Source organism: Cricetulus griseus, chromosome 7 (assembly GCF_003668045.3).
Source record: "Cricetulus griseus strain 17A/GY chromosome 7, alternate assembly CriGri-PICRH-1.0, whole genome shotgun sequence".
In the NCBI taxonomy this organism is placed as follows: domain Eukaryota; kingdom Metazoa; phylum Chordata; class Mammalia; order Rodentia; family Cricetidae; genus Cricetulus; species Cricetulus griseus.
The window spans coordinates 114,532,509-114,558,044 of record NC_048600.1 but is presented as its reverse complement, the minus strand read 5'-3'; the positions used below and the strand labels follow the sequence as shown (position 1 = coordinate 114,558,044).

At 41.8% G+C, this 25,536-nt stretch overlaps 1 protein-coding gene across 8 annotated transcripts in view; it reads left to right on the top strand.

Moving 5' to 3' along the window:
- Nucleotides 1–25,536, top strand: part of Brca1 (BRCA1 DNA repair associated) — a 67,423-nt gene that overhangs the window by 35,433 nt on the left and 6,454 nt on the right. For all 8 annotated transcript variants that reach the window (XR_003487416.2, XM_027428049.2, XM_027428050.2 and 5 more), the window contains 8 exons: nucleotides 2,193–2,364; nucleotides 7,155–7,284; nucleotides 10,149–10,276; nucleotides 12,742–13,028; nucleotides 15,724–15,811; nucleotides 19,739–19,816; nucleotides 20,230–20,270; nucleotides 22,870–22,950. Coding sequence is in view for 7 of the 8 variants with exons in the window: in XM_027428049.2 (XP_027283850.1) it covers nucleotides 2,193–2,364; nucleotides 7,155–7,284; nucleotides 10,149–10,276; nucleotides 12,742–13,028; nucleotides 15,724–15,811; nucleotides 19,739–19,816; nucleotides 20,230–20,270; nucleotides 22,870–22,950 (1,005 nt within the window). In the remaining variant the exon portion in view is untranslated. The remainder of the gene's footprint in view (nucleotides 1–2,192; nucleotides 2,365–7,154; nucleotides 7,285–10,148; nucleotides 10,277–12,741; nucleotides 13,029–15,723; nucleotides 15,812–19,738; nucleotides 19,817–20,229; nucleotides 20,271–22,869; nucleotides 22,951–25,536) is intronic.

Below are 25,536 nucleotides of genomic sequence, written 5' to 3'. Positions count from 1 at the left end.
ATGGATCACTGACTAGTCCTGTGTCTCTAGAAGACTGGGCTATGGGAAATGCTGGAGACAAATAACAGAGAAGGTGTGAACAGACTTTGTCCTGAGGGCAGTAAAGGCTAACAGTTCTTTAATGTACAAAAATGCTAACATATCACCTGAGCCGTATTGTGCCACTTAAGGCCCTTTTGGAAAAAGGGGACTTGATAAATGTGGCTTTTAGGAAATGTTGGCAGTATTGTAGCGACATTAAAGTGTGAGAGCAGCATTGTGGGACTACAACTAAAGAAGAGAACTCATTAGAGATATTTCAGAATTTGAGTTAAGCAGACTTGGTAACCTATCTGACTTTGGCCTCCCTCGTGCAATTGAACTATTATCTATGGTGGAATTTGTCTAAGGTATGCATTCCTTCCCATGGGAAAAGCCAAAAGAAAGTTACTGCACCAGTGCTCTGGTTGCATTTTCTCCTGATTTTTCTGGTGTGTTTAATGGCCACTTGGGGTAGTCGTGGTTGCTGACTTATTCAGCTTTCAAAGCATTGGTCTGATGTCTGTGTAAGGCCCTTAGCTAGTGTCTGATCAGTGATGTCAGTACTCACCGGTACCATGTGGTGGCATTGGCGGCACTGCAGATGGTGGCAGCAATACAGTCTCAGAGAGAGTAGCAATGGGAACCTTTATAAAGATAGAAATACATCTTTTTTTTTTTTTTTTTGGTCATAAAATCCTCCTGAGAACTATGAATTTAGTGTAGCTGTAGGAAGAAACTGACTTGCTTTTTAATGAAGAACAAAGTCATTTTCAAGGGTCAGAAGAAAGGAACAGAAGGTGAAACAGATTTTGTGCCCCTCCTGAAGCTGAAAAACAGCATCCACATTCCTTCTAAAAGTGGTAAAGAGAGGCAGGTGGATCTCTGTGAGTTCGAGGCCAGCCTGATCTACAGAGTGAGTGCTAGGACAGGCTCCAAAGCAATACAGAGAAACTCTGTCTCAAAAACAAAACAAAAAAGTGGTGAAGAAATGTGTATTTTGGAAAATTACCTAAATGTCTGCATTCTTTGCTTATCAAATATCTTATACTAGCTAAATTATTTGTGACAGAGTCTCACTGCCCTGACTAGCCTGATACTCCCTATGTAGAACTAGGCCCTGCTACAGCCCTGGCTAGCCTGATACTCACTATGTAGAACCAGGCTGTTGGGATGGACGGGGAACAATGGCCACGCTGGACAAGAAAAAAATAGTAACTATTGTTACAAGCTTTCTAGAATGTCATATAAAATTATTCAACACTTCATCTGTTTAAAAAATCAATATACTTTGAGGCCAGCCTGGACTACAAATCGAGTGCCAGGACAATTACACAGAGAAACCCTGTCTTGAAAAAAAAAAACAAAAAAATAAACATACTTGGAGCTGAGTACAGCATCAGGCACCTCTACTCTCAGCTACAAATCTTTTAAAAATAAAATAATAATAATAAATCAGGAGCTGGAAACATGGCTCAGCGGTTAAGAGCACTGGCTGCTCTTACAGAGGACCTGAGTTAAGTTCCCAGTACCCATATGATAGCTCACAGTTCCTATTCTTGTAGATACAATGCCTCCTTGTAACCTCAGAGAGCTTCAGGCATACATGTGCAGACAAAGCATCTCTATACAGAATTTTGTGGGGTTCTTTGTTTAGTCTTTTCAGACAAGGTTTCTCTGTATAGCCCTGGCTATCCTAGAACTCTCTCTATAGACCAGGCTGGCCTCGAACTCACAGGAATCTGCCAGCCTCTGCCTTCCGAGTACTGAGACTAAAGGCATGTATCACCACCAACTGGCCATTAAAATTTTTTTTTGGAAAAAAAAAATCACAGTTTTTTGTGGATTAATCTCACAATATCAAATCTTTGAAGCATAGCTTATGTAAGATGTTAACATATTCTTGCAAATTTTAAGCCTAAAGTACTGTGACTGTTTTCTTTAATCTTTAAAAGAAAATATTGAGCTACAATGTGCCCTCCAACATGATTTTGAAATAATTCATGCCATTAACTGCAGGAGTATGGTTGGATTAAAAAAATTTCAACCAGAACCCATAATTCCATATTAGGTGATTTCAGTTCTCATGCTAAAATTAATTGGTGTGGCATATTTTTACTTTATGGCACGGCTTTCAAAGTGTGTGACTCTCTTGGTGTTCTTTGGTTTTACAGCAGAGGGCCACCATGAAGGATAACCTGATAAAGCTCCAGCAGGAGATGGCCCACCTGGAGGCTGTGCTAGAACAGCAAGGGGACCAGCCTTCTGTCCACTCCTCGTCTCTCACAGCTGAACCTTGTGCCCCTGAAGACCTACCAAACGCAGAACAAAACTTATCAGGAACAGGTTTGTAATACCGAATAAATAACAGTATCATGAGCAAAATTTTTCCCTTCCTTAACCTGTTTCCTTCAGAAACTGAGGACTGAGTTCCAACTGAGTGGTCTTTGCTCAGCATACATTTACTGAGTTGTTACTTTATGGTACGTCTTTCAAAGTGTGTGACTCACGAGTAATTTGGGAGCCTTATTTCTAGGCCCTGCTCACAAGTGATGTTCCATTCAGGAGGACCCAAGATAATCATTTATTCATGTCATTCTCTGGGTGTTTACAAGGAGATACTATGGAGACCCCAAAGGAAATAGAAATAGTTCTTGTTCTTAGTTGTTGAGGTGATTGGCAATAGGTAGCCCCATAATTTCAGAAAACCATCAGAAAATAAGGACGATTGAGATGTACTCCTTACTGTGTTAGATCACAAAGCAAAGACCTATTTTACGTGTTTTCTCGTTTGTAGGAAGAGATCTCCTATTTCAGGAGCTGCACCTTGAGTTTTCAGTTGTAGAGCAGGCTTTGCTGGAGCTTGTCTGTCACCCTAGCACTTGAAGTGTAGAGACAGAGGGGTCAGGAGTTAAGGAAGTTTTCATTTAGAGAAGCCGAGTATCTGGTAGGACACCCACAGGAAGAATTGGTGTTTAGGAACAGACCGAGGTGGTGAACCCTCCCACAGTTTCTTCACTGTGGTCTTAGCAGTCCACATGACTTGGTGCTCAAGTTCCTCCAGCACTTCCTCCACAGTCCTCTGGGGACCCTAAGGCCTTCCTTTGGCTCTTTCTAGGGACTCCAGTCTGTTCATTATTCAGTATTGTGACCTTGGTCTCCACTTGTGCCTTGTAATATTTTTATGTTCAGAAAGAAACAGTAGCTCATGCAAGGGAAGCTGGGAACTCTGTTGCTATGGCACTGCTTCAGAAATGTACTTCCTTAAATACTTTCTTTGTAACTGCATTTTCATTTAGTTCATCAACAGATAATGAAGCCCAAAGTCCCATCCCCAGTACAGTTATCTTTGGGGTACTGTCACTGTTTTATTGTGAAAATAGACAAGACTTTCAATTCTGATGCACAAGATAAGAATTGTTACTGTTCTGGCTTTCAATATCTGCCTAAACCTACTACCTCATATTTGGCATACATGTTAGTTAGTTTCACACACACACATACACACTGAATATCTGTAGATAAAATGTTTCTTTGTAAAAAGAATAAAAATGTTCTTTGTGGCCCCTCTCTAAACTCCTTCACTGTCAATACCATCTCCAGTTTTGAGTCTTTCTCTCCGTAGGCTGATGCCTTAAGAAAAACTTGATTTCTTTTCCCTTTTTCTTTTAGATAGATATTCAGGGCTTGGTAGTGCATACCTTTAGTCACAGCACTGAGAGAGGCAGATGCTGGAGGATCTCTGTGAGTTCAAGGCCAGTCTGGTATATATATGGAGCTTTAGGATCTAGGACAGAAAACAAACAAACAAGAAGTTACATTTAATATAGACTTAAGCACTAGGGGTAAGAAGGCTTGCGGAAAAGGTGCAGTGATGGTGTGGAGGATTCCCAGAGGCTCCTTGCACCAGTTCAGTTTGTTCCTGAGATTTCCTTAGCGTTATCGTAATCATTTGTTTGGTGAATGTGCCTTATATGTGCATGTATGTGTGCGGGTGTGCACATATGGGTGTCCTCTTTCTTTGAGGTAGTTAGTGTCTTTCCCTAAGTCTGTAGTTTGCATTCATTTTGGCTAGACTGGCAGCCAGCAAGCCCCGGCAATCCTTATATCTTTGCACCCCCAACCCTTAGCCCCAACACTGGGGTTACAGGTACACATGAAACCACAATGAGCATATAACACAGGTCTGTTTAGTATTCCTATAGTAAGTAATTACCAGTACGGAGTCAGGTAGAAATATAAGGGTATTTAATAAGGAAAAGCCTTACTTACAGAGCGAACCAGCCAGCCGGTGGTAGTCTGTACAGCAAGAAGCAAAAAGAGACCGAAACCGAAAACTCAGTCCCCCTACTCACTCTGACCACGCCCTCACAAGCCCTCAGGTACTCTTGTAGCCAGCCCCTAAGAAGGCGTGGCTACAGCTTCCCCTACATATTCCTTATTCTCTTTTTCATTTTCATTGTATGTTTGCATGTTTGCATATATGTGAGCACACGTACAGATTGGTATGTGGAGACCAGATGATAGTGTCAAAGAGTTACTCTCTGTGGCTCTTGGACTTCGCTGATTGAGGCAGGGCCTCTCAGTTGTCCCCAGAATTTCCTGTTATGGCAAGTCTTCCTAGACTACTTGTTCTGGGGAATCCTTTGTCTCTGCCTTCTTAGGCTAGAATTGCTGCAGGTGACTGTCAGGCACAACTGGCATTTATATGAATTTGGGGGACCCAAACTCTGGTCCTCAGACGTACATAGCAAGTGCTTTAATGACTGAGCCATCTCCCCAGCCTGTGATCTAGTATTGTCAAAGATGATAAAAGCCCCTTCCATGGGGTCTTCAAAATCAATATCCTGGTCTTCTGCATAGGTCTTCCTATTTGTCTAAGGTTTGTTCCACTTCGTGCATAATATGTGAGAACAGATTTATAAGTTCTTATAGATTATCTTTCTCTGTAGATCTGGTTTTTTTTGTGTCAGGCACACACACACATATATACACTATTCTCTGTCATTTAGAAAGGAAACAACATTTGTGAGATCATGGCCATTGAGGTAGAAGTGATTTTCAGATACATCCAAGCTTTTCTAGCTGGTAATATGTTTATTCCTAGAAACACTTGTTCAGTTTTTCTAGGATCCTTCCCTGTGAGTTCTGAAAGAGTTGGGATTAGCTGAGATAAATGGCTCGTGTTCCCTGTTTGTGGGTGTTGGGAGAAGGGGGTGCTTTGTTTCCCTTAGCAGGATTTTACTGTGTAACCCTGACACACCTGGAACTTACTCCTGATCTTCCTGCCTCTTACACCAGCCCTGACCACCAGTCAGTCTTTTTAATGGATAGAAGATACTCTGTGTGTGTGTGTGTGTGTGTGTGTGTGTGTGTGTGTGTTGTTTTTTAATATTATTTTATGTGTATGACTGTTTTGCCTGTATGTGTGCTAAGTGTGTGCCTGGTGTCCACAGAGGTCATAAGAGGGCATCTGATCCCCCTGGAACTAAAGTTAGAAATTACTGTGGGACTCCACATGAATACCTTGTAGGTGCTAAGAACCAAATCCAAGTCCTCTGCAAGAGCAAGAGATACTCTTAACCACTAAGTCTTTCTTCTTTTTCTTAACTGTTTTTGATGTTTAAATGTTTTACTGTATGTGCTGGCTCGAACTTTTAATTCCAGTGTCTTTTTGGGGGGATGGAGGGGTATCCTTATTGGACAGGGTCTCTCTAGGCGGTCCTAGGATTCCCTATGTAAACTAGGCTAGCCTCGAACTCACAGAAACCTCCCTGCTTTCCCAAGTGCTGGTGTTAAACACTGTCGTCCCTGGGCTTTGTTTGTTTGTTTTGAGTTAAGGTCTCACTATGTAACCTTGGCTGGCCTGGAACTCAAAGAGATTCCCTGCCTCTTCCTACCAAGTGCTAGGATAAAAGGTGCACACTATCATACCTAGATTCCAGTGGCTTTTTAATGGGATAGAAGATATTTAATTTTCAATTAATTGTTTTTGATGTTTAAATATTTCTTCTGCTATGCATAATAGCTCATGCCTTTAATTCCCTGCCCTTGGGGGTGCGGAGGCAAGCAGATCTCTCTAAGTTTACTACCAGCCTGCTCTCCAGAATGAGTTCATTTTTTTCTTTAAGCCATTTTCTTAAAGGGAATAGCACATGCCGGGGCCTTGCCTTGGGTCTGTTATGATTTTCCTATTCCTGTGCCTTTCATGATTAGTTCCTTATATATTACTCAAGATTTCTTATCAACCAGTACCTTGGGGATGTGTGTGACTGTATGCATGGGCTTGTGTACTTTTGTTTGTGGCCTTAGTTTTTGTTGTGTTTATTTCCCAAGAATTGAAAATGTGAGTCAAATGTCATCTCATCTGACTTTCCTGCCCTCCCCGAGCCCCCCCCCCCATGCACACAGGTTAAAGTTTCTGCCCAGATCCTGTGCAGTCTTTGATAGAAGACAGAGCAAGAGATGTGCCTTGTGCTTTCCAGTACTTTTGCTTTCCTGTTAACAGAGATTTGGGCATAATTCAGTTTACTTACAAGATAAGAATACATTATATATTCTTGCTTTCTTATCATCCAGGGCCAAAAAAGAAAAAAGCACGCTTTGTTTGTTTTCAGCCTGTGGTGACTGAGTAACTGCAGTCTCCAAGTATGAAAGCTTCTTCCCTTATTCTTACTATTTGTAATTATTTCGTCCTACCTAGTGCTCGCATTTATCTGTTCAGTAAAACATTATCTAATGTATTTATTTGTTTAAATACCAGTTTGAGGGCTTGGAGTACAGTTCAGTTGATAGAGTGTCTGACGGACATGCATGAAGCATTTGGTACAATCTGGCACATGAAATCGGGTGTGCTGGCCCAGCTGGAACCCTACACTTGAGCAGCACAGGCAGGAAGATGAGGGCTTCAGCGTTGTCCTTGGCTGTGTGGTTCTATCACTGCTATTTGTGCTGGCATATGCTGGTAAAATACGCTACAAAGATGGAGGCAGGAGGATCACAAGAGTCCTGTCACACAAAGACGAACCAGTTTGATTGTCATAGATTGCTGCTTTTAAAACAAAATCAATATCGTTACCTAAATTAAGCCCATCAAAACAAATAAGTAAAATAGATTTTTCTCATTCCATTTAAAGCAATTTTAACTTCAAAGAATATTAATGAAAATCCTGTAAGCCGGAATCCAGCATGCGTTTCTGCTGACAAGTTCCAACCACAACCTCCAGACAGTTCCAGCAGTGAAAATAAAGAGTCAAGGGAAGGAAGGTAAGAAATGTCAGTCTGTGGCATCTGAGTGACATCTTTGCTTACACTGAACTCCTTCTGTTAACTTTCCTTTCATTCCTGAGACTGAGGAGATGACTCAGTCAATAATGTGTTTTCCATGCAAACATAAGGACCTGAGTTCAGATCCCTAGAACTCACCCAAAAGTTATTTGTGCTGCTGCACACATACTTGTAACTCTATACTGGGATTCCTGGGGCAGGGGCAGAGACAGGCAGGTCCTGGGTTCAGTGAGCTCTAGATTCAGTGAGAGATAGGTAGATAGCCATAGAGGTAGTAGTCCTGACTGGTAGACATCCTCTGGCCTCCACACTCACCCACCCAGGCAAGCATACCCACACACATACATGCCTACATCCATTCAAAAAAATGCCAAGGGCACTAACACAAACCTATAATCACAGTTCTGGAGACACAACAGCACTAAAGACAGGCCAATCTGTATATCTAAATGGGTTAGCTCCTAAGAGACCCTGTCTCAGAAATAAGGTACTGAAAAATCAGGTTGGATACTGAGTGTCAATCTCTGCCTTCTGCCTGCACCCTTGTGCCTATAATGTTCATTTTGCCCTCCCTGGCGAAATGTTTGTTTGTTTTTGGAGATAGGATCATGTTTGCTGGTCTGGAGCCCCCATTGTTGACCTGGCTGGCTTCAAACTTGCAGCGATTCTCCTTCAGCCTTTGAAACATTGTGTGTGCACAATTACAGACACTAAATAACCCTGGGTCACACTGCTTTCTTTATTTGGATATAGGCTTTTGGGTATATACAAGGCTTAAGCTACAGCCTGAGAAATAAGCACTTAGATCTTTTTGTCTTTTAAAGGTCAGACTATAATGCAACTGAACTAAAACCAAAATATGCCTGGAAGCTGACCATAAACATCTCCAGACAGACATTGACCTAAGTGAAATTTTTGCCTTCCTAGAAAAAGTCTATTATTTTGCTCTGGGAAATATTCAGAATACCGTTCCAGGATATATATTTAAGTCACTATTGCTAAAAGCTGTATAGGAAAAAAAAACATAAGACTGTCAAGTTGGCTTCTGAATTCAGGAATTACAGGCAGGTATCACCACACGCTGCTTTTATTTTCAGAACTACTTAAACATATGAGGATAAGCAACTCACCTTCCAGGAAACAAAGGGACTCTTGTTTTCTATGTTTATTTGTCTATAAACTCCTTTGGAGAATGGTGAGAGGTTGTTAGTAATCTAACAATGCCATCTTTTCCTGGCCCTGGACTTAATTAAAGATTTATTTTTAAGGCTAAGGTACTGGAATTATGCTTCTAACAAAAAAATGAAAAGATCTATTTCCTTGGACACCAAAGCCACATTTAGTGGTCATTATCAACTTGGCATACTAAGTCATAAACACTCAAAAGAATGGAGGAACTACTTAGTGGACACATGCGTTAACATTTAATCATTGACTTTATTTTTTTAAGATTTTATTTATTATGTATACAACATTCTGCACACTAGAAGAGGGCACCAGATCTCATAACAGATGGTTGTGAGCCACCATGTGGTTGCTGGGAATTGAACTCAGGACCTCTGGAAGAGCAGTCAGTGCTCTTAACCTCTGAGACATCTCTCCAGCCCTCTAATCATTGACTTTTTTAAGGGGTGTGATGGTGGGGATCAAATGCAGGCCTTCCCGTATTTTACACAAAGTGTTTGAAATATGTGTCTGCCCCAATGGTTGGGTTATATTGTGTTGTGTTTTTGTTTGTTTGTTTTGTTTTGTTTTTGGTTTTTCGAGACAGGGTTTCTCTGTGGCTTTGGAGGCTGTCCTGGAACTAGCTCTTGTAGACCAGGCTGGTCTCGAACTCATAGAGATCCGCCTGCCTCTGCCTCCTGAATGCTGGGATTAAAGGCGTGCGCCATCATCGCCCGGCTTTGGTTTTGTTTTTGTTTTTTTTTAAAGATTTTTATTTATTTATTATGTATACAACATTCTGCTTCCATGTATATCTGCACACCAGAAGAGGGCACTAGATCTCATAACGGATGGTTGTGAGCCACCATGTGGTTGCTGGGAATTGAACTCAGGACCTCTGGAAGAGCAGTCGGTGCTCTTAACCTCTGAGCCATCTCTCCAGCCCTGTTTTTGTTTTTTGATTGCACTTATTTTTGTACATTTTTTCCAGGTTGGCTTTGAGCTTACTATATAGCAAAAATAACCTTGAACTCTGTCTGCTTCTGCCTCAGAAGGTAGACTCTCAGTCTACCTGGCTTTTTTTTTTTTTTTTTTAAATGTGTGAGTGTTTTGCTCAAATGTATGTCTGTATCATGTATATCCTTCATGTGGGTTATGGACAGTTATGAACCACCATGTGTGTGCCAGGATTTGAATCCAGATCCTCTGCAAGAAGAAAAGGTGCTATTAACTGCTGAGCCATCTCTCCAGCTCAGCCTCTTGTCTTAGAATGACTTTGGACATTAAAAGTGTGGGGAATAAGGATGAAACTATAAATTCTCCTCAAATTAAGTAGAAATAAAATGTGGAGATGTTAGCACTGCTTAGTTTTCTATCGCCATTAGAGGCCTAACATGCATTTGGACTCAGGTAGAATAGTATAGACTCTGAATTAGCATCAGTGGGTAATTTGGGCGAAAAAATGCTGACATGCTTTTAAACACCCCGGAAATATACTGCCTCAGACCAGCCCTGAAGAGGAGGTGTCAGCTGACAGCAGGCAGCACAAATCCAGGCTCCTGAGCTGTCGTGTGGCCTCTTTTGGCTGGTGTTTCACTTACGCTTAGGCGGCTGAGGAGTTATGATTAGACTTTTCCGAATTGGTGGTGATGGTTTTCTTCTTGCATCTATCTTTCCAGGCCTTCCCTTTTTAAATCTCCGTTGGCAGGCAGTAGGTGCTCTGCACACAGCCGCTCTGGGAGTCTTCAAAACAGAAACTGCCCATCTCAAGAGGAGCTCCTTTGGACTGTTGAAGCAGGGAAGTCAGGTGAGCAGCACAACTTAACAGGACCATCTTGCTTGCCAAGGCAAGATCTAGTTAAATGCTTCATCTATTTTAATGGAGAAACACTTGTTTCACTCTGTATCCTGCATACTCTTGAAAAAGTTTCAAGAGTACACTCTTGAAAAATAACTTGAGCTACAATCTGAGTTACTTGAAAATTATTACAGCTGTAAGTGAAGGAGACCCCTAACAGCAGCCACTTCCTCTTGGACCCCAGATTAGGCACATACCTAAACACCTATTTTCACAGGAAGATCCTGTATTAAGCAGGGAAGAAAAATTACCATGATTGCTTTCTGACTCAGGCAGAAACCAGCAGCAAATGACCTTACAGTGTCATTTTAAGAGGAGAAAAAGGGGAGGACTGTGTTAGAATGGGCTAGGATGTGGTGGTAAAGGGCAGGGTAATTGTCCCTGAGCGACAAAGGACTGCCTCTGGATAGAGAGGGGACAGAAGTGGCACATAGGCAATTGGTGGTTTTTAAAGGAAAAGTAGGAAACCCACATCAGGATGAGGTGTTTAATTTTAATTGGGCATGTTAATTTTAATTTTTTAATTTTAAAATTTTAATTAATTTTTTTTATTTTAATCGGCATCTTAATGCCGATTGCTTAAATAACTGGACCTTTGTAGTCAGCCTCAGGAGGGGGAAATGGCCAAAAAAGGGAATAGGCCTTGGTGGCTAGCTTTAGTAGTGTAATGCAACAGTGTTTAGCAAGGCAGAGGGAATGGGGAGAAGGGCAAGGCCTGCCAGAGCCACATGTCCAAGTGGGCGAGTGTCCCTTCAGTGACTCTGTCCGTAGTGGATTACTAATAATTTTGAAGATCTAGTTAGTCATCTACATGTTTTGCTTCACCTGTTAGAATTGTAAGACCCTAGAATAAAGTTACATGTCTGTCCTTTACTGGAAAATAAGTCACAACCCAAAGTGATCTATTTTTAATGAATATAAATTAAGAGCTTTGGCTGTCTTGGAACTTGCTTTGTAGACCAGGCTGGCCTCGAACTCACAAAGATCCATCTGCTTCTGCCTCCTGAGTGCTGGGATTAAAGGTGTGGGCCAACACTGCAGGCTTCTTTAGTTAGTTTACTCAGAGTTTTATTTTTAGGATATAGTTATAAATGTGATATTTATATGTCTGTAGTCTGAGTTACTTGAGTAACTGACTTAGAGGTTTGCTTCACCTGGAGTTCAATCAATTAAAGTAAAATAGTTTTAAACTTGTTATATAGCCCAGGTAAGCCTTGAACTTGTGATCCTCCTACTTTAGCCTGGAGTAGCTGGGCTTATACGCCTGTGCCACTAGGCCTGACCACAGTAAATATTTCTGGACTGGCAAGATGGCTTCTCAGGTCAGGGCACTTGCCACCAAGTCTGATGACCTGTGAGTACCATCTGTGGCCTCACAGGGTGGGAGGGGAGAACCAAGCCCTGTAAGTTACCTTCTTATTCTACGTCACATGCACACACATACAGCATATAAGTAAGTAAATAAACAGAAGTGTGAGTGACTATACACACACAGCAAGTATATTAATAAGTATTTTTAGCTATCCTCTTTAACATGTTAGAACCATCTTTGCATATAAACACTTATATTCAAAATGTAAAATCTAATGGGTAGGCCCGTAAGATGTCTGAGCAGGGGCTGGAGAGAGGGTTCAGAGGTTAAGAGCACCAACTGCTCTTCCAGAGGACCTGAGTTCAATTCCCAGCAACCACATGGTGGCTCACAACCATCCATTATGAGATCTGGTGCCCTCTTCTATGTGCAGATATACATGGAAGCAGAATGTTGTATACATATTAAATAAATAAAATCTTTAAAAAAAAAAAAAAAAGATGTCTGAGCAGGTAGAAACACTTTCTTCCAAGCTTGGCATGAATTCAGCCTCCTACTCAATCTCATTGACATTTAAGTCATTTCTAAAATTATACTGTTATAAACAGAGTTGTAGTGTTGCAGTACACATCCTATCACTAAACCTTTTTTTTTTTTAAGTTTTATTTATTTTTATTTTATGTGTATGAGTGTTTTGCCTACATGTGTGTCTGTGTACCAAATTCATGCCTGCTGCCCATGGTGGCCAGACGAAGGTGTTGGATGCCCTGGATCTAAAGTTAGAGGCAGTTTTGAGCTACCATATGGGTTCTGGAAACCAAACCTGGGTCTTCTGGAAGAGCAGCCATCTCTCCAGCCCTGGGTTGTCTCTCTCTCTCTCTCTCTCTCTCTATATATATATATATATATATATATATATATATATATATATATATAGTATGTATGTATGTATATGGTGTCATATTACTCTTTAGAGAAGTTAAGGCACCATGCTTTAACCAACAGAGTGTCCTCGTAGCATGACTTAATGGGTCTTTTTAGTTCTTCACAAAGAAGAATTCAACATTTATTGCCACTTAAGTTAAACTTCTCTTCCTTGCAGAAGGAACGCCATACCTGGAATCTGGAATCAGCCTTTTCTCTAATAGAGACCCTGAATCTGAGTCCCCTAAAGAGCCAGCTTATGTTTGCACCACACCAGCTTCAACCTCTGCACGGACAATATCCCAGTATCAGGTTTCTGACTCTTTCGAGAGTCCGGCTGCTACTCATGCTCATACTGCAGTGATAGAAACTGTGAGCAAGAAAAAGCCAGAATTGACATCTTCAAAAGGAAGAGCCAATAAAGGAATATCCATGGTGGTGTCAGGCTTGACCCCCAAAGAAGTAGTGAGTGTATTCATAATTATCTCTACAGTCACTGGGACTTGACTTGACTACTATAGATGTGCTAGCAATGAATAACCTCTAGGAAGAAATCTATCTGAGGAAGTAATTATTTAATACTAGGCACCTTGCTGGGTATGGTACTGGTTTTGGATTATCAAAAAAAAAAAAAAAAAAAAAGGGTAACTAGATAGAGCACCTCTCTCCAAGAGGTATGATTTCCTTCCTGGGTTCACATCTAAGGAAACTTTGCAGCTTCTGACTAAATGCAGGCTGGTTCTGATGATACTGCCAGACAGTGGCATTTCTCCAGGGTCTGTTTGTCTTTATCTTGCCTGGTAAGACAGTGTTTTCAATACCCTGCTCTCTCCTCTCTGCCCTTGACAGCCCTTGCTTATTAGAGTTTGGGCACCTCCTTGGTCCCTGGTGCCAGAAATGGGAATTGTTTCATACGCATTGAAACATGAAGCCCATGCTTCTTTTTAAGCTGCTTATAGATTCCAAGCATTCTGGGAAAATTATTTCTCCTATAATTAACTGTTATAATGAAATAATTGTATATTTCTTTAAAATACTATAACATACCTGACTATCCGTTGGATTTAATAGTAGATGCCATTTATTGCACACTGAGAGGCAACTAAATCATTCTGAAGTGTCTCGCTTAATAGAGTCTTCATAGGCCAGGCACCATTCCCCATCCTAATGGCTCTACAGGTAGTGAGTGACTCTGCATAAATTCTCGGTGGCCCTCTGTGTCCCCACTCTTGAAAAGGCAAAGCAGGCTTTGTCTGCCCTGATAGATACAATGTATAAGTACAGAATAATAACTGTTGATGTCACCTCATATTCCCATGCTCAGCCAGCAGTTTGCTCTGAAAATTCTTACCTGTGTTTGTTTAAATAGCTCTTGATGGACTTGCCTACACATCCAGAATTCCCATTTATTCACTGAAAATTTGTATTCATTGTTCCTTTGTTTTGTGAGTTCAGCTTTTTAGAGATAGCTGTAGTGGTCTAATCATTTTTGCCTTGGGCAATTCTGAGGTGCAGATTAAACTACAAGTGGCTTGGGTACATGTTTTCTTTAAACAAGCAAAGAGGAAAACTTTGAGCTCTATTGAGATTTGCTGAAGTGTGTTAAATTTATGATGAAAGCCACTGACTGTATTACACATGATTAATTCTGAAGCCCGTATTAAGATGATCTTTTCAGCAGTTGCTCTTCTAACTGAACACTGTTTTAAGGCTGGGATTTCAGCAATTAACCAGTTCAGAATTGCTAATGACACTGGCAGAGGGCAGCAGCAAAAGGGGGGGGGGGGCTTAGCTTCTCCAGCCCGCTGGGTTTGCCAGTGCTCAGTAGCAGTGTGGAGTGAGGCAGCAAGAAAGGCAGCTGACTTCCATTGCAGTACTCAGGGCCACATAAATATTTGCATGGGTGCTGAGGGCTAGAAAATGATGCTCCCCAGTAAATAAGTTTATTTCCAAACAGTAGCTACCTGTTATGTCAACTATGCCATAATGGAGCAGGTTAATTTATTTTATTGCCTATTGATTTTTATTTGCTTGATAGATAATAGCTAAGGGACTCTAGATTTCTTTTGGGAAAAATGAGTCTCTTCCAATATTTTTCCTTAAGAAAGAATTGATATGGTGTATTAACTACAAATATCTTCATTTGAATGCTTTGTAACTATCAGACTTGAGTCTTGGTTTTAAGGTGTGTGTGTGTGTGTGTGTGTGTGTGTGTGTGTGTGTGTGTGTGTGTGTATCCTTTCTATGTAAGGCTAGTTACCACTCAGTTTATGAGATGTAGGCTGAAAATCTCAGTTACAGGATGGTGGTCTGTCATTCTGCAAAGAAACTCAGAGAACCAAGTTAGATGACATTTGGTTGTAATTCCCTGGCTTCTGGTACTACATTAGACTGCATTAGAATGTCTTTCTCTGACGTATATATGGATTTGAGGTTTTTTTGTTTCTTTGCTTGGTGGGGTGTTGTTTACTTCTACCAGTGTAGCCCTGGCTGGACTAGAACTCAGTTTTTAGACCAGGTTGTCCTTGAACTCATAGAGATCTGCCTTCCTCTGCCTCCCAAGTGCTGGGATTAATGGTGTATGCTACCATGCCTGGCTGATTTATACATAGTTTTTATTAAGTTGTCAATTTTGAGACTTCAACCATGTTATATTTTTAAAACCCAGGGCAGGATGATCCAGGTGACTCAACAGGAAAAGGTGTTTGTGTGTAAGTCTGACAACCTGAGTTCAATCCCCAAAACACACAAGAGAATGGAAGGAGAGGACCAACTCCACAGTTGTCCTCTGACCACACATTCCCACTGCAGTACAAGTATATTCACAAACACACAATCAATATTTAAATCATTTTTAGAATGTGCCTTTTCTGAGAGTGGATACTTAGTTAAAATAATGCTCTAAGCTGTTTGCCAGAGATAAATTAGCATAACTTTTAAAGATTTTATTTATTTTATGTGTGTTGGTGTTTTGCCTGCATGTACGTCAGTGTGAGAATCCCAGATCCCCTGGAACTGGAGTTACAGACAGTTGTGAGCTGCCATGTGGATGCTATGAATTGAGCCTGGGTCCTATGAAAGAGCAGCCAGTGCTCTTAACCATTGAGCTCTCTCTCCAGCCTCTAACTTAACATCATTTAATGTTTGATTTTTGTTTCAGATGATTGTGCAAAAGTTTGCTGAAAAATACCGCCTCACTTTAACTGATGCAATTACTGAGGAGACTACCCATGTCATTATGAAAACAGGTACACTACAAACCTTTACAGACTATATTGCATTTATCTCAAATCACATTAAGAGCCATATAAATCAAGTTGAGCATCCCTAATCCAAAAATTCAAAATCTACAACTATTTGAATATGGACATAACATTGCAAGTAGAAATTTCTCCTTTTCGTGTGACGGTTCGTAGTCAAGATGTAGGCATAGGAAGCATGTTGTGTAAAATTGCCTTTGGGGTTTGTAGATGTAGCCTGGTGGAAGAGTATCACCAAGCTTAATGCTTAGGGATTGTCACATAGGGAACTGTATTAAAGGGTCACAGCATTAGGAAGGTTGAGAACCACTGCTCTGGGTAGTCTCTAGCACCATAAATAAAAGATTACCCTCAGGTTATGTATATAAAACATAAACAAGCTGGGTGGGGGTGGCATGCACCTTTAATCCCGGCACTAGGGAATCAATCTCTGAGTTTGAGGCCAGCCTGGTCTACGAAGTGAGTTCCAGGACAGACTCTAAAGCTATTAGAGAAACCCTGTCTCAAAACAAATGAACAAACAAACAAACAAACAAAACATTAAGTTGGCTCTGGTGACTCAAACTTTTGATCGCAGCATTCAGGAGATGAAGGCAGAAAGATCAGAAGTTCAAGGCCAGCCTAGGCTATAAAGAAACACCTTGTCTCAAAAAACAAAACAAGCAACAACAAAAAAATGGATTTTGTGCTATGCATGAAAGATGTCTCATATATATGCAAATTTTCAAAAAACAATACTTTTTGGCCTAGCATTTCAGATCATAGTGTTGAGCCTGTCTTTGTTTAAGAATGCCATGGATGAAGTCTCCCAATAGTCGGTCAGTTATTCCTTCGTAAACAGTAATCATATATGACCTTAGGTTGGGTTAAAATTTGGGGAGTGGCAAAATGAGCTGTTGAACCACTTCCTGTGTACTTGCTTGGAGTTCGGTGGGTATAGAACAGAGACCAGATCATGGAAGAGAAAAGTAAGACAAAGAGAGGACAGGGTGGAAGTATATTCCACTCACTCAGTGGATCCTGTCTTGAGAGTGGCTGAGTATGTGCCCTATAACCTTAACATGGAAAGGACAAAGAGTGGAACCACTCATGTGTCATGGGCTTTCTCCTTTTTCAGTCTTAATTGTGCCTGTAGAAAATACCCCTGGGAGTTTTTATTTGACTGTAAAATCTGTGAATACATTTCAGAGCATTTATGAGAGCCTGAAATACATAGCAAAAGAAGCCTTTGAATCTTCTGCTGGAGTGACTGTTTAGTTGATACTCTCTGTGCTGAACAGTGTTTTCACTGTGGCAACTAATAAACCCAGAGAGGCTGGGCAGTGATGGCACACACCTTTAATTCCAGTACTCTCGAGGCAGATCTCTGTGAGTTCAAGGACAGTCAGGGATTTTACACATGGAAACTCCGTCTCAAAAGAAAAGAGAGGGGAGAAACTCAAAATAATGTTTGAAGGCTGGAGCAATGGCTCAGTGGTGAAGAGCACTTGATCTTACAGAGGACCTTGGGTTTGATCCCTGGCACTCCCATGGCAACTCACAACCATCTGTAACTCTAGTTCCAGAGCATCCAATACCCGTGACTTCAGGCACCAGACATGCATGTGATACACAAACATACATGTAAAAAATAAATCTAAAAAAAAATTTGTAGTAAAAGGAATGTTTGGCAGAGGAAAAGGAATAAGAAGACTCAAGGGGCTGAGATATCCATCTTTAAGCATCTGAAGAATTATTATAAGGCTCAGAAAGTCAGAAAACTGCATGGGGATGTGGGAGGTGCAAATTATGACTATACTCTAACGCCTTGCTAACAGTTGGTTTTGGTTTTCTGGTGTATGCTTGCCCATTCTGGGATATTTTTGTCCTTAAAGCTTGTGTTAGTTAGCGTTTCTGTCGCTGTAAAGAGACACCATGACTAGAGCAACTCTGTTTTGTTTTGTTTTTGTTTTTTGAAACAGGGTTTCTTTGTGTGACAGCCCCAGCTGTCCTGGAACTCACTTTGTAGACCAGGCTGGCCTCAAACTCACAGAAATCTGCTTGCCTCTGCCTCCTGAGTGATGAGATCAAAAGCGTGCGCCACCCCCGCCCAGCTCACAGCAACTCTATTATTATTATTATTATTATTATTATTATTATTATTATTATTATTATTATTAATTCAAGTTAGGGAACAGGCTTGTTTCACATGTAATTCCCCTCTCCCTCTCCCTCCCCTCACCCCCATTCCTTCTCCCCCACCTCCAACCTACCCCCCACCCCATCCACCCACCACTCCCCAGGCAGGGTAGGGCCCCCAACCGGGGCTCCACCAAGTCCACCAAATCTTCCTGTGCTGGGCCTAGGCCCCTCCCCATGTGTTCAGAGACAGAGCGCATCACTTCAAGTGGGATGGGCTCTCAAAGTCCCCTCCACCCACCAGGGCAAAACGCCAGTCCACCTCCAGAGGCTCCCAGGAGTGCAGGGGCCTCCCCATTGGCATCCATGATCAGGGGGCTGGATTAGTCCCATACTGGCCTCCCAAAGAGCGTCTGGGGTCGATATGCTTTCCCTTTTTCAGGCCAACTGTTTCTGTGGGTTTCTCCAACCTGGTACAGACCCCTTGCTCACAGCAACTCTTATAAAGGAAAACATTTAATTGGGGTGGCTCACTTACAGTTCAGGTGGGGAACATGGCAACACACAGGCAGACAGTGCTGGCAAAGTAGCTGAGAGTCCTACATCTTGAAGGCAACAAGAAATGGTCTGAGACACAGTGGGGGGGGTACATCCTGAGCACAAGAAAACTCAAAAGCTCACTCTCACAGTGACACATTTTCTACAACAAGGCCACACCTCCTAATAGTACCACTCCCTTTGGGATTATGGGGGCCAATTACATTCAAACTGTCACAGAGCTCTCAGCTTCACCACAGGGTCCAAAGCTCTTTGACTCCTTGCCTTAAGACTGCTAAAACTAGGTTTCCCCTGCATGAAAATTGTATCAGAGGTCAGTGCTCATTAGAATCAGGTGCCAGAACAGGATATGGCATGCTAAGTATTATTTGAGAGAAGAGTGTCATTAAATTTTAATATAGTTTAAGAAATAGGTTTGAATCAATGGTGATAAAGGGTGAAAGAAAGCTTTAAAATACAAATTAAGTCTAAAGTAGCTCTTTGAAGTCAAAGGCAATACAGCATTTGTTACTTGTGAACTAAAATCAGCTTTTATAGCATTTAAACAAGCAGCTTCAAAAATTATGAGGAATTCTGTAAGGCAGAATGGCCACTTCCACTATTTGCAGATGGCCTGCTGTGTTTGGGATTTAGTTGAATACATTTCTCCTGTTGAAATGGGTTTTTCTCAGTTTGCTTAGTTCTTCAAAGGGGCCTTTGAAACACTAGGCAATAAACAGATTCTTCAGCTACTGCTTATTGAAATACCTACATAGGAAAGAGAATAGCTATGACGAGACTATTTTCCTGTCCCTCCGGGAATACAAGGGGGTCAGGGTCCCCAGGGAGGAACTGCAGGGGTGAAGTTGTCACATTGGCATTTTTAATTTAGGGTCTTTTTTCTTTTTTTTCAAATTGAGAACTTCCAACACTATTTTCTTCCCTCACATATTTCGGTCTGGTAAAGTAAATTGCTCGCATTCATCACTGGTGCCAATTAACATAGGCTACAACTCTAGCCTTGGCATCTCAAAGCTGAGACCGACAGTTCCTCTGGTCTTAACATGGCATCTGCCTCTTCCACGCTTCCAAAACCCATCCCTGCTGGTTATCATCAGTGGTGCTTCTGGCTTCTGATTTTATCTCAAGGATACTGGAGTCTCCGCTCCAGGTTGGTCTTGCAAGCAAGAGCTGGGCTCCAGCTTCTTGGGCAGCACCTCTTCTGTCTTTCTAACCGTTTGGCTGTGTTTCATTCTGCAGATGCTGAGCTTGTGTGTGAACGGACACTGAAATATTTTCTGGGAATTGCAGGAGGAAAATGGATAGTTAGCTATTCATGTAAGTACAGTGCAGTGTGTCTGCTCCTCCTTTTAACACCTCAGAATTGCATTTTAACACCTGAGGTTTCTGCTGATGCTAAGTCTGCGCTACCAAAAGGTCTTTAACATAAAGCTAGCTTTGTCTTTAAATGCATATGGCTCTGTTCAGATAGAAAATGGATTTCTAATAGGACCTGGTCTTCTCTTAGCAGGGTTAGCACATGAACTGGGAGGGATTCATTTTATAGTAGACAGGAATCCACGTACAGCAGCACTTTTGTAATGTTTAAATTAAACATAGGCTGTCTCCAGAAAGATCTGCCACAGGCTTATTAAAGAGTCCACTCTCTTGTGAACCACTGAACTTCCCACCTCCACAAAGGGACGCATGGTTCTGCTCTGCGTGACTTTCCTTTTCTGTGTTCTCTCCAGGGGTGATTCAGTCTATTCAAGAAAGAAAACTTCTGAGTGTGGTAGGTAGTTTATACCAACTAATCAGAAAGCCTTAGCATTGGTGTTGCTTTCTCCCTTTAGTAGACATCTTTTCCTCAATGGGGGGACCATTGATGTGCTGATCTATGTTTAAAAATTGGTTTCCTTCCAAGAAATGCTGCTTTTTTTTTATGATGCTAAGAACAATGAGAAGTAAATATGGTAAGCATGTAAGAGGAAGAATAATTTTAGAACAGCCAAGAATTGATGATGATTGATGATGATGATGGATCAAACAAAACAAAATCAGTGAAATCTGTTTAAAATTATTGTATACTACTCAGTATATTCATAATTAATTAAATGAAACTTTTTATTTTAATTTCATTTAGTGACCATTTACTGGGAGCCTACCAAATGTCATTTACTGGGAATACCAGAGTAAACAAGAATGACCAAGTCCCTATTCTGGAATGATGTATTCCCTAGTAAGGGGAGATGTACAATAAATAGGTGAATTTCATATACTAATAAATGCTTTGATGGACAACAGACTAGCAATTGTCTGGAGTCTAGTTACCTACCTCAGTTACAGAGGCCAGGCAAAGTCTTTGTGAAAGGACTGAGCTGCCACCTAAATAACAAGAAAGAATTGTCTTTTAAAAATGTAGCCAGGCGTTGGTGGCGCACGCCTTTGATCCCAGCACTCGGGAGGCAGAAGCAGGTGGATCTCTGAGTTCGATACCAGCCTGGTCTACAAGAGCTAGTTCCAGGACAGGCTCCAAAGCCACAGAGAAACCCTGTCTTGAAAAAAAAAAAAAAAAAAAAATGGGGCTGGAGAGATGGCTCAGAGGTTAAGAGCACTGGCTGCTCTTCCAAAGGTCCTGAGTTCAATTCCCACCAACCACATGGTGGCTCACAACCATCCCTTATGAGATCTGGTGCCCTCTTCAGGTCTACAGGGACACATGCAGACAGAACACCTATACATAATAAATAAATAAATCTTAAAAAAATGTAGAGAACAACTCATGTAGGAACGGGAAGTGTAAAGATCTGGATTATGCAGGGATGGCATTTGCATACAGGTAGAGCACTGTATTTTTTTTGTTTTTCCGAGACAGGGTTTCTCTGTAGCTTTGGAGCCTATCCTGGCACTCGATCTGGAGACCAGGCTGGCCTCGAACTCACAGAGATCCGCCTGCCTCCGCCTCCCGAGTGCTGGGATTAAAGGCGTGCGCCACCAAAGCCCGGCTGATTTTTGGTTTTTCAACATCAGGTTTCTCTGCCTAACATCTCTGGCTGTCCTGGAACTTGCTCTGGAGACCAGGCTGGCCTCAAAAACAGAGTTCCACCTGCCTCCGCCTCCTGAGTGCAATTCCACCATCTGGTATGAGCTTGGTTTATTAAAGAAAAACAGACCACTGTATTTGGAGATAGAAAGTTGGTGAATTTTGTGTGGGGAGCACAGGTTAGATGAGAGATGAGCAATCAGAGACAAGGACTAGATCTGGAAAGAGTTTGTGTTAAGCCACGGTGAGAATTTGATTTTATTTTTAGGACAACTGGACGCTTCACGGGGATGGTTTCTCCTTTGGGGTTTGCTTGACTCTTTATTGATGGTGGGAAGGTGTGTGCCTTGGCACATGTGTGGAGGTTGAGGACAACTTGCCGGCATCAGGAGTTGGCTCCCTCCTATCGTGTGGCCCCTCATCCTTACCATCTGAGCTTCCCTCGCAATGGCGTCCAAGCATTCTTCCCCAAAGCTCCAAATTCCCTCGCCCATTGTCCTTTCTCTGCTTATCAAAATAGTTAACTATGAAAAACATCAGCGTTTCTTTAGACTGAAAAATGTGCAGTTTTATCTTTTAAATTGTGTGTGTGTGTGTGTGTGTCTGTGTGTGTGTGTGTCTGTGTGTGTGTGTGTGTCTGTGTGTCTGTGTGTGTGTGTGTGTCTGTCTGTGTGTGTGTGTGTGTGTGTGTGTGTGTGTGTGTCTGTCTGTGTGTGTGTGTGTCTGTGTGTGTGTGTGTCTGTCTGTGTGTGTGTGTGGTGTATGGAAGCCTTCGTTTGTGTGTGGATGTCAGGACAACTTGGTAGCATCTCCTACCTTAATTTGGGTTTGGGTTCTGGGTTAGGACTCAGGTTGTCAGACTTCATGGCAGGCACCTTTACCTGTGGAGCCATCTCACTGGCCCCATTTATTATTTTGACTTCATTAGCTATAAATCTCTCCACAAAACTCTGAAAGCCCTGATCTCTTCAGCTGACAATATACAATTGATTTAAATGATCTAGAATCCTCCAGTTATCCTTATAACAGCACAGTGCTAGTGGTTTAATCTAAATGCTAAGTGAATGTTTCAAGAAGAGATAGATGTGAGAAATTAAAATACTTTTTAAAAAAAATCAAGTTCCAGTGAGATGAAAGCCGATTGGTAATTTCAACAAAGATTCGCATTGGGGTTGTCGGAAATGACTTAGGTGAAGGCACTAGCTGCCAAGCCTTATAACCCAAATACAAATCTCAGAATCCACAGGGTAGCTGGAGAGAGCCAGCCTTGCAAGTTGGGCTTTAATGCCTACAGGTGTGCCACATAATAACTAAATAACTAAATAAAAGGTTTTGTGTTTGGTTTCAGCATGAATTTGAAGTCAGAGGAGATGTTGTGACTGGAAGAAACCACCAAGGTCCAAAGCGATCCAGAGAATCCCAGGAAAAGGTAAAGCCCCTCTCATGTATGACAGAAAGCCTAGCCTAGGGCTCTGCAGCCAGCTGCTAAGGTGAGACTGGTCTTTATCTGGTGAGGCACATTGCATGCTTGGACTGTGCACTGGCTTTGCGGTAGAGAACAACAATTGCTTCTGCCCCATAAGGAAGAGAACATAAAGCTTAGAATGCAGGAATAATTTGGACTCCAGTCTGAGAGTTAGATCTCAGCTGGTAGTGGTAGAATTTAGATTTCAAAGATGTGAGTCTAGGGTGGTGGTGGTGCATGGATTTAATTACAGCAGTAGGAAGGCAGAGGCAGTTAGATCTCTGAGCGTTCGAGGCCAGCCTGGTCTATAGAAGGAGTTCCAGGACATCCAGGGCCACACAAAGAAACCCTGTCTCTAAACACACACACACACACACACACACACACACACACACACACACTTTTTGCTATTCTTGCTTCCCCAGGGTCTTTTCTCTGAGTAAGGGCTGTGAGCAGGGTCATGGGGTCATGGTACAACCTGTGAACACAGGAAGGAAATGCTTCATAATCAACAATTTACATCCCTGTGATGTGTGTACTATTACTACTTATATTTCACTTATGAGAGAGAATATAAGAGAATATATCACTTATCTTACATATGAGAAATTAAGGTTCAGAGAGGTTAAGTTCCCCAGGGTCACTTAGATACTGAGTGATAGAAGAAATTGAATCCAGGCACTTGAGCTTCAAATCTAAACTCCCAAGTTATAGGTGGCTTCACAGGAAAAAAAAAAAAAAAAAAAAACAGATTATGCCAACAACTTTGCTAGCAAGAGCAGGACTCTTTGACTTTCTCCAGCATGTTGTAACAGATGGTGCAGCCAGAACTGCATCCTCCTTGAAGGAAGAAGTCTTTGAAAGCTTTCACACCTGCCTGGCAGGCCTGAGCCAACTGCTTCCCCAGGTTACTGGATAAGCGCTTGTGTTCCCAGGCTGCTTTTCTTCTCTTTCAAGTGTGCACCAGCAGGTGTTTCAGAACACTCCCATGCGGAGAACCTTCTGTTCCTCCACAGAAACTTGAGAGGATACCAGTGAGGGTGGTTTTCCTAAGGAAAACTGCTTTGGATGGGATCACAAACCAAGCCTGGAGTTCTGAACCCTGGGGATCAGCCCATCCTCACTCTCTGAGCCTATCAAATGACTGTTGCGGATGCCAAGAAAAGCTGCTCGCCCCACTTCTACTTTTCCCTTTCCCCCAAGGTGTTCTCTATTAGTCAATCGTCTGTTCTTGCCCAGCTGGGGGCCATGCAGAATTAGCACTGGGTCCCTCCTTCCTCAAAGGCACTGATGTCAGTGCCATGGGATTTCTCCTACATTCAGGATAGCAGTGATGGAAACTGCTTGGGCGAAGTAATGACATTCAGAAGATACTGAAATGTCACTGCAGTGTTTTCACAAAGAAATGTATTTGTAGAGGTGAAGTTTTAGATTCCTTATCTCATAACTAGACATTCTCATCAGTGTCGCCTGGATATGGAAATTGCTAATGTTTTTTATTTCTCAAGGCAGCATTTGGCTCCAACTGGCTGCCTGGAGGGAACTTTTAGCATTTATGAGCATCTAGGTCCTGTCAACACATTGGGGATCCCTTCTATTCATACAGATAGGGAGAGCAGCAGAGGTGGCAACTGTCATTTCAAATAATAACTGACTTGCCTGCTGCCCTCTTTCTCTGCCTGTCATGTGGGGTGAAGCCGTTTCCAATAGAGCCATCTGTGGTTTTTAGCCCCTTGATTTTTTGGGCTCAGCCAACCTAGTCAGTTTTCTTTTAGTGTCATAAAAAAGGTAGGAAGATGGTCAAAAGAATGAGTTACTCAAATGATGTATGAAAATATATCCATCCAGGCTGGGCAGTATTGGCTGGGCAGTTTAGTCCCAGCACTCAGAGACAGAAGCAGGTGGATCTCTGTGAGTTCGAGACCAGCCTGGTCTAGAAGAGCTAGTTCCAGGACAGCCTGAAAATCCACAGAGAAACCCTGTTTAAAAAAAAAAAAAAAAAAAAAAAAAAAAAAAAAAAAAGAGGAAGGAAGGAAGAGAAAGAAAATATATCCATCCATGCTTTGCCTAGTGGCAATCCTTTGTAATCCCAACACTCAAGACTAAGGTGTAGGGAGATTGTGAATTTGAGGCCTGAACTACAAATTGAGATACTCTATCAAAACAGAAAATATTAATAACTGACACATTTAGGTTTCTTTAAAATGATAACTTAAAACCCTTCCTAAGAGCTCGTGTCAGAGTACACATGAGAATTTGTACTATTTAACACAATTGTTACTAGACACATAGGGTTGTTCCAAGCTTGATTAAAAATGAAGTTCAAGCCAGGCAATGGTGGCGCATACCTTTAATCCCAGCACTTGGGAGGCAGAGGCAGGTGGATCTCTGAGTTTGAGGCCAGCCTGGTCTCCAGAGCTAGTTCCAGGATAGTCAGGGTTACACAGAGAAACCCTAACTCCAAAAAAAGAAGAAAAGTTGAGAAGTTCATTTCCTCACTTACACTAGCCACATTTCAAGTGCCCAACACCTCAAATGTCTTAATGCTCA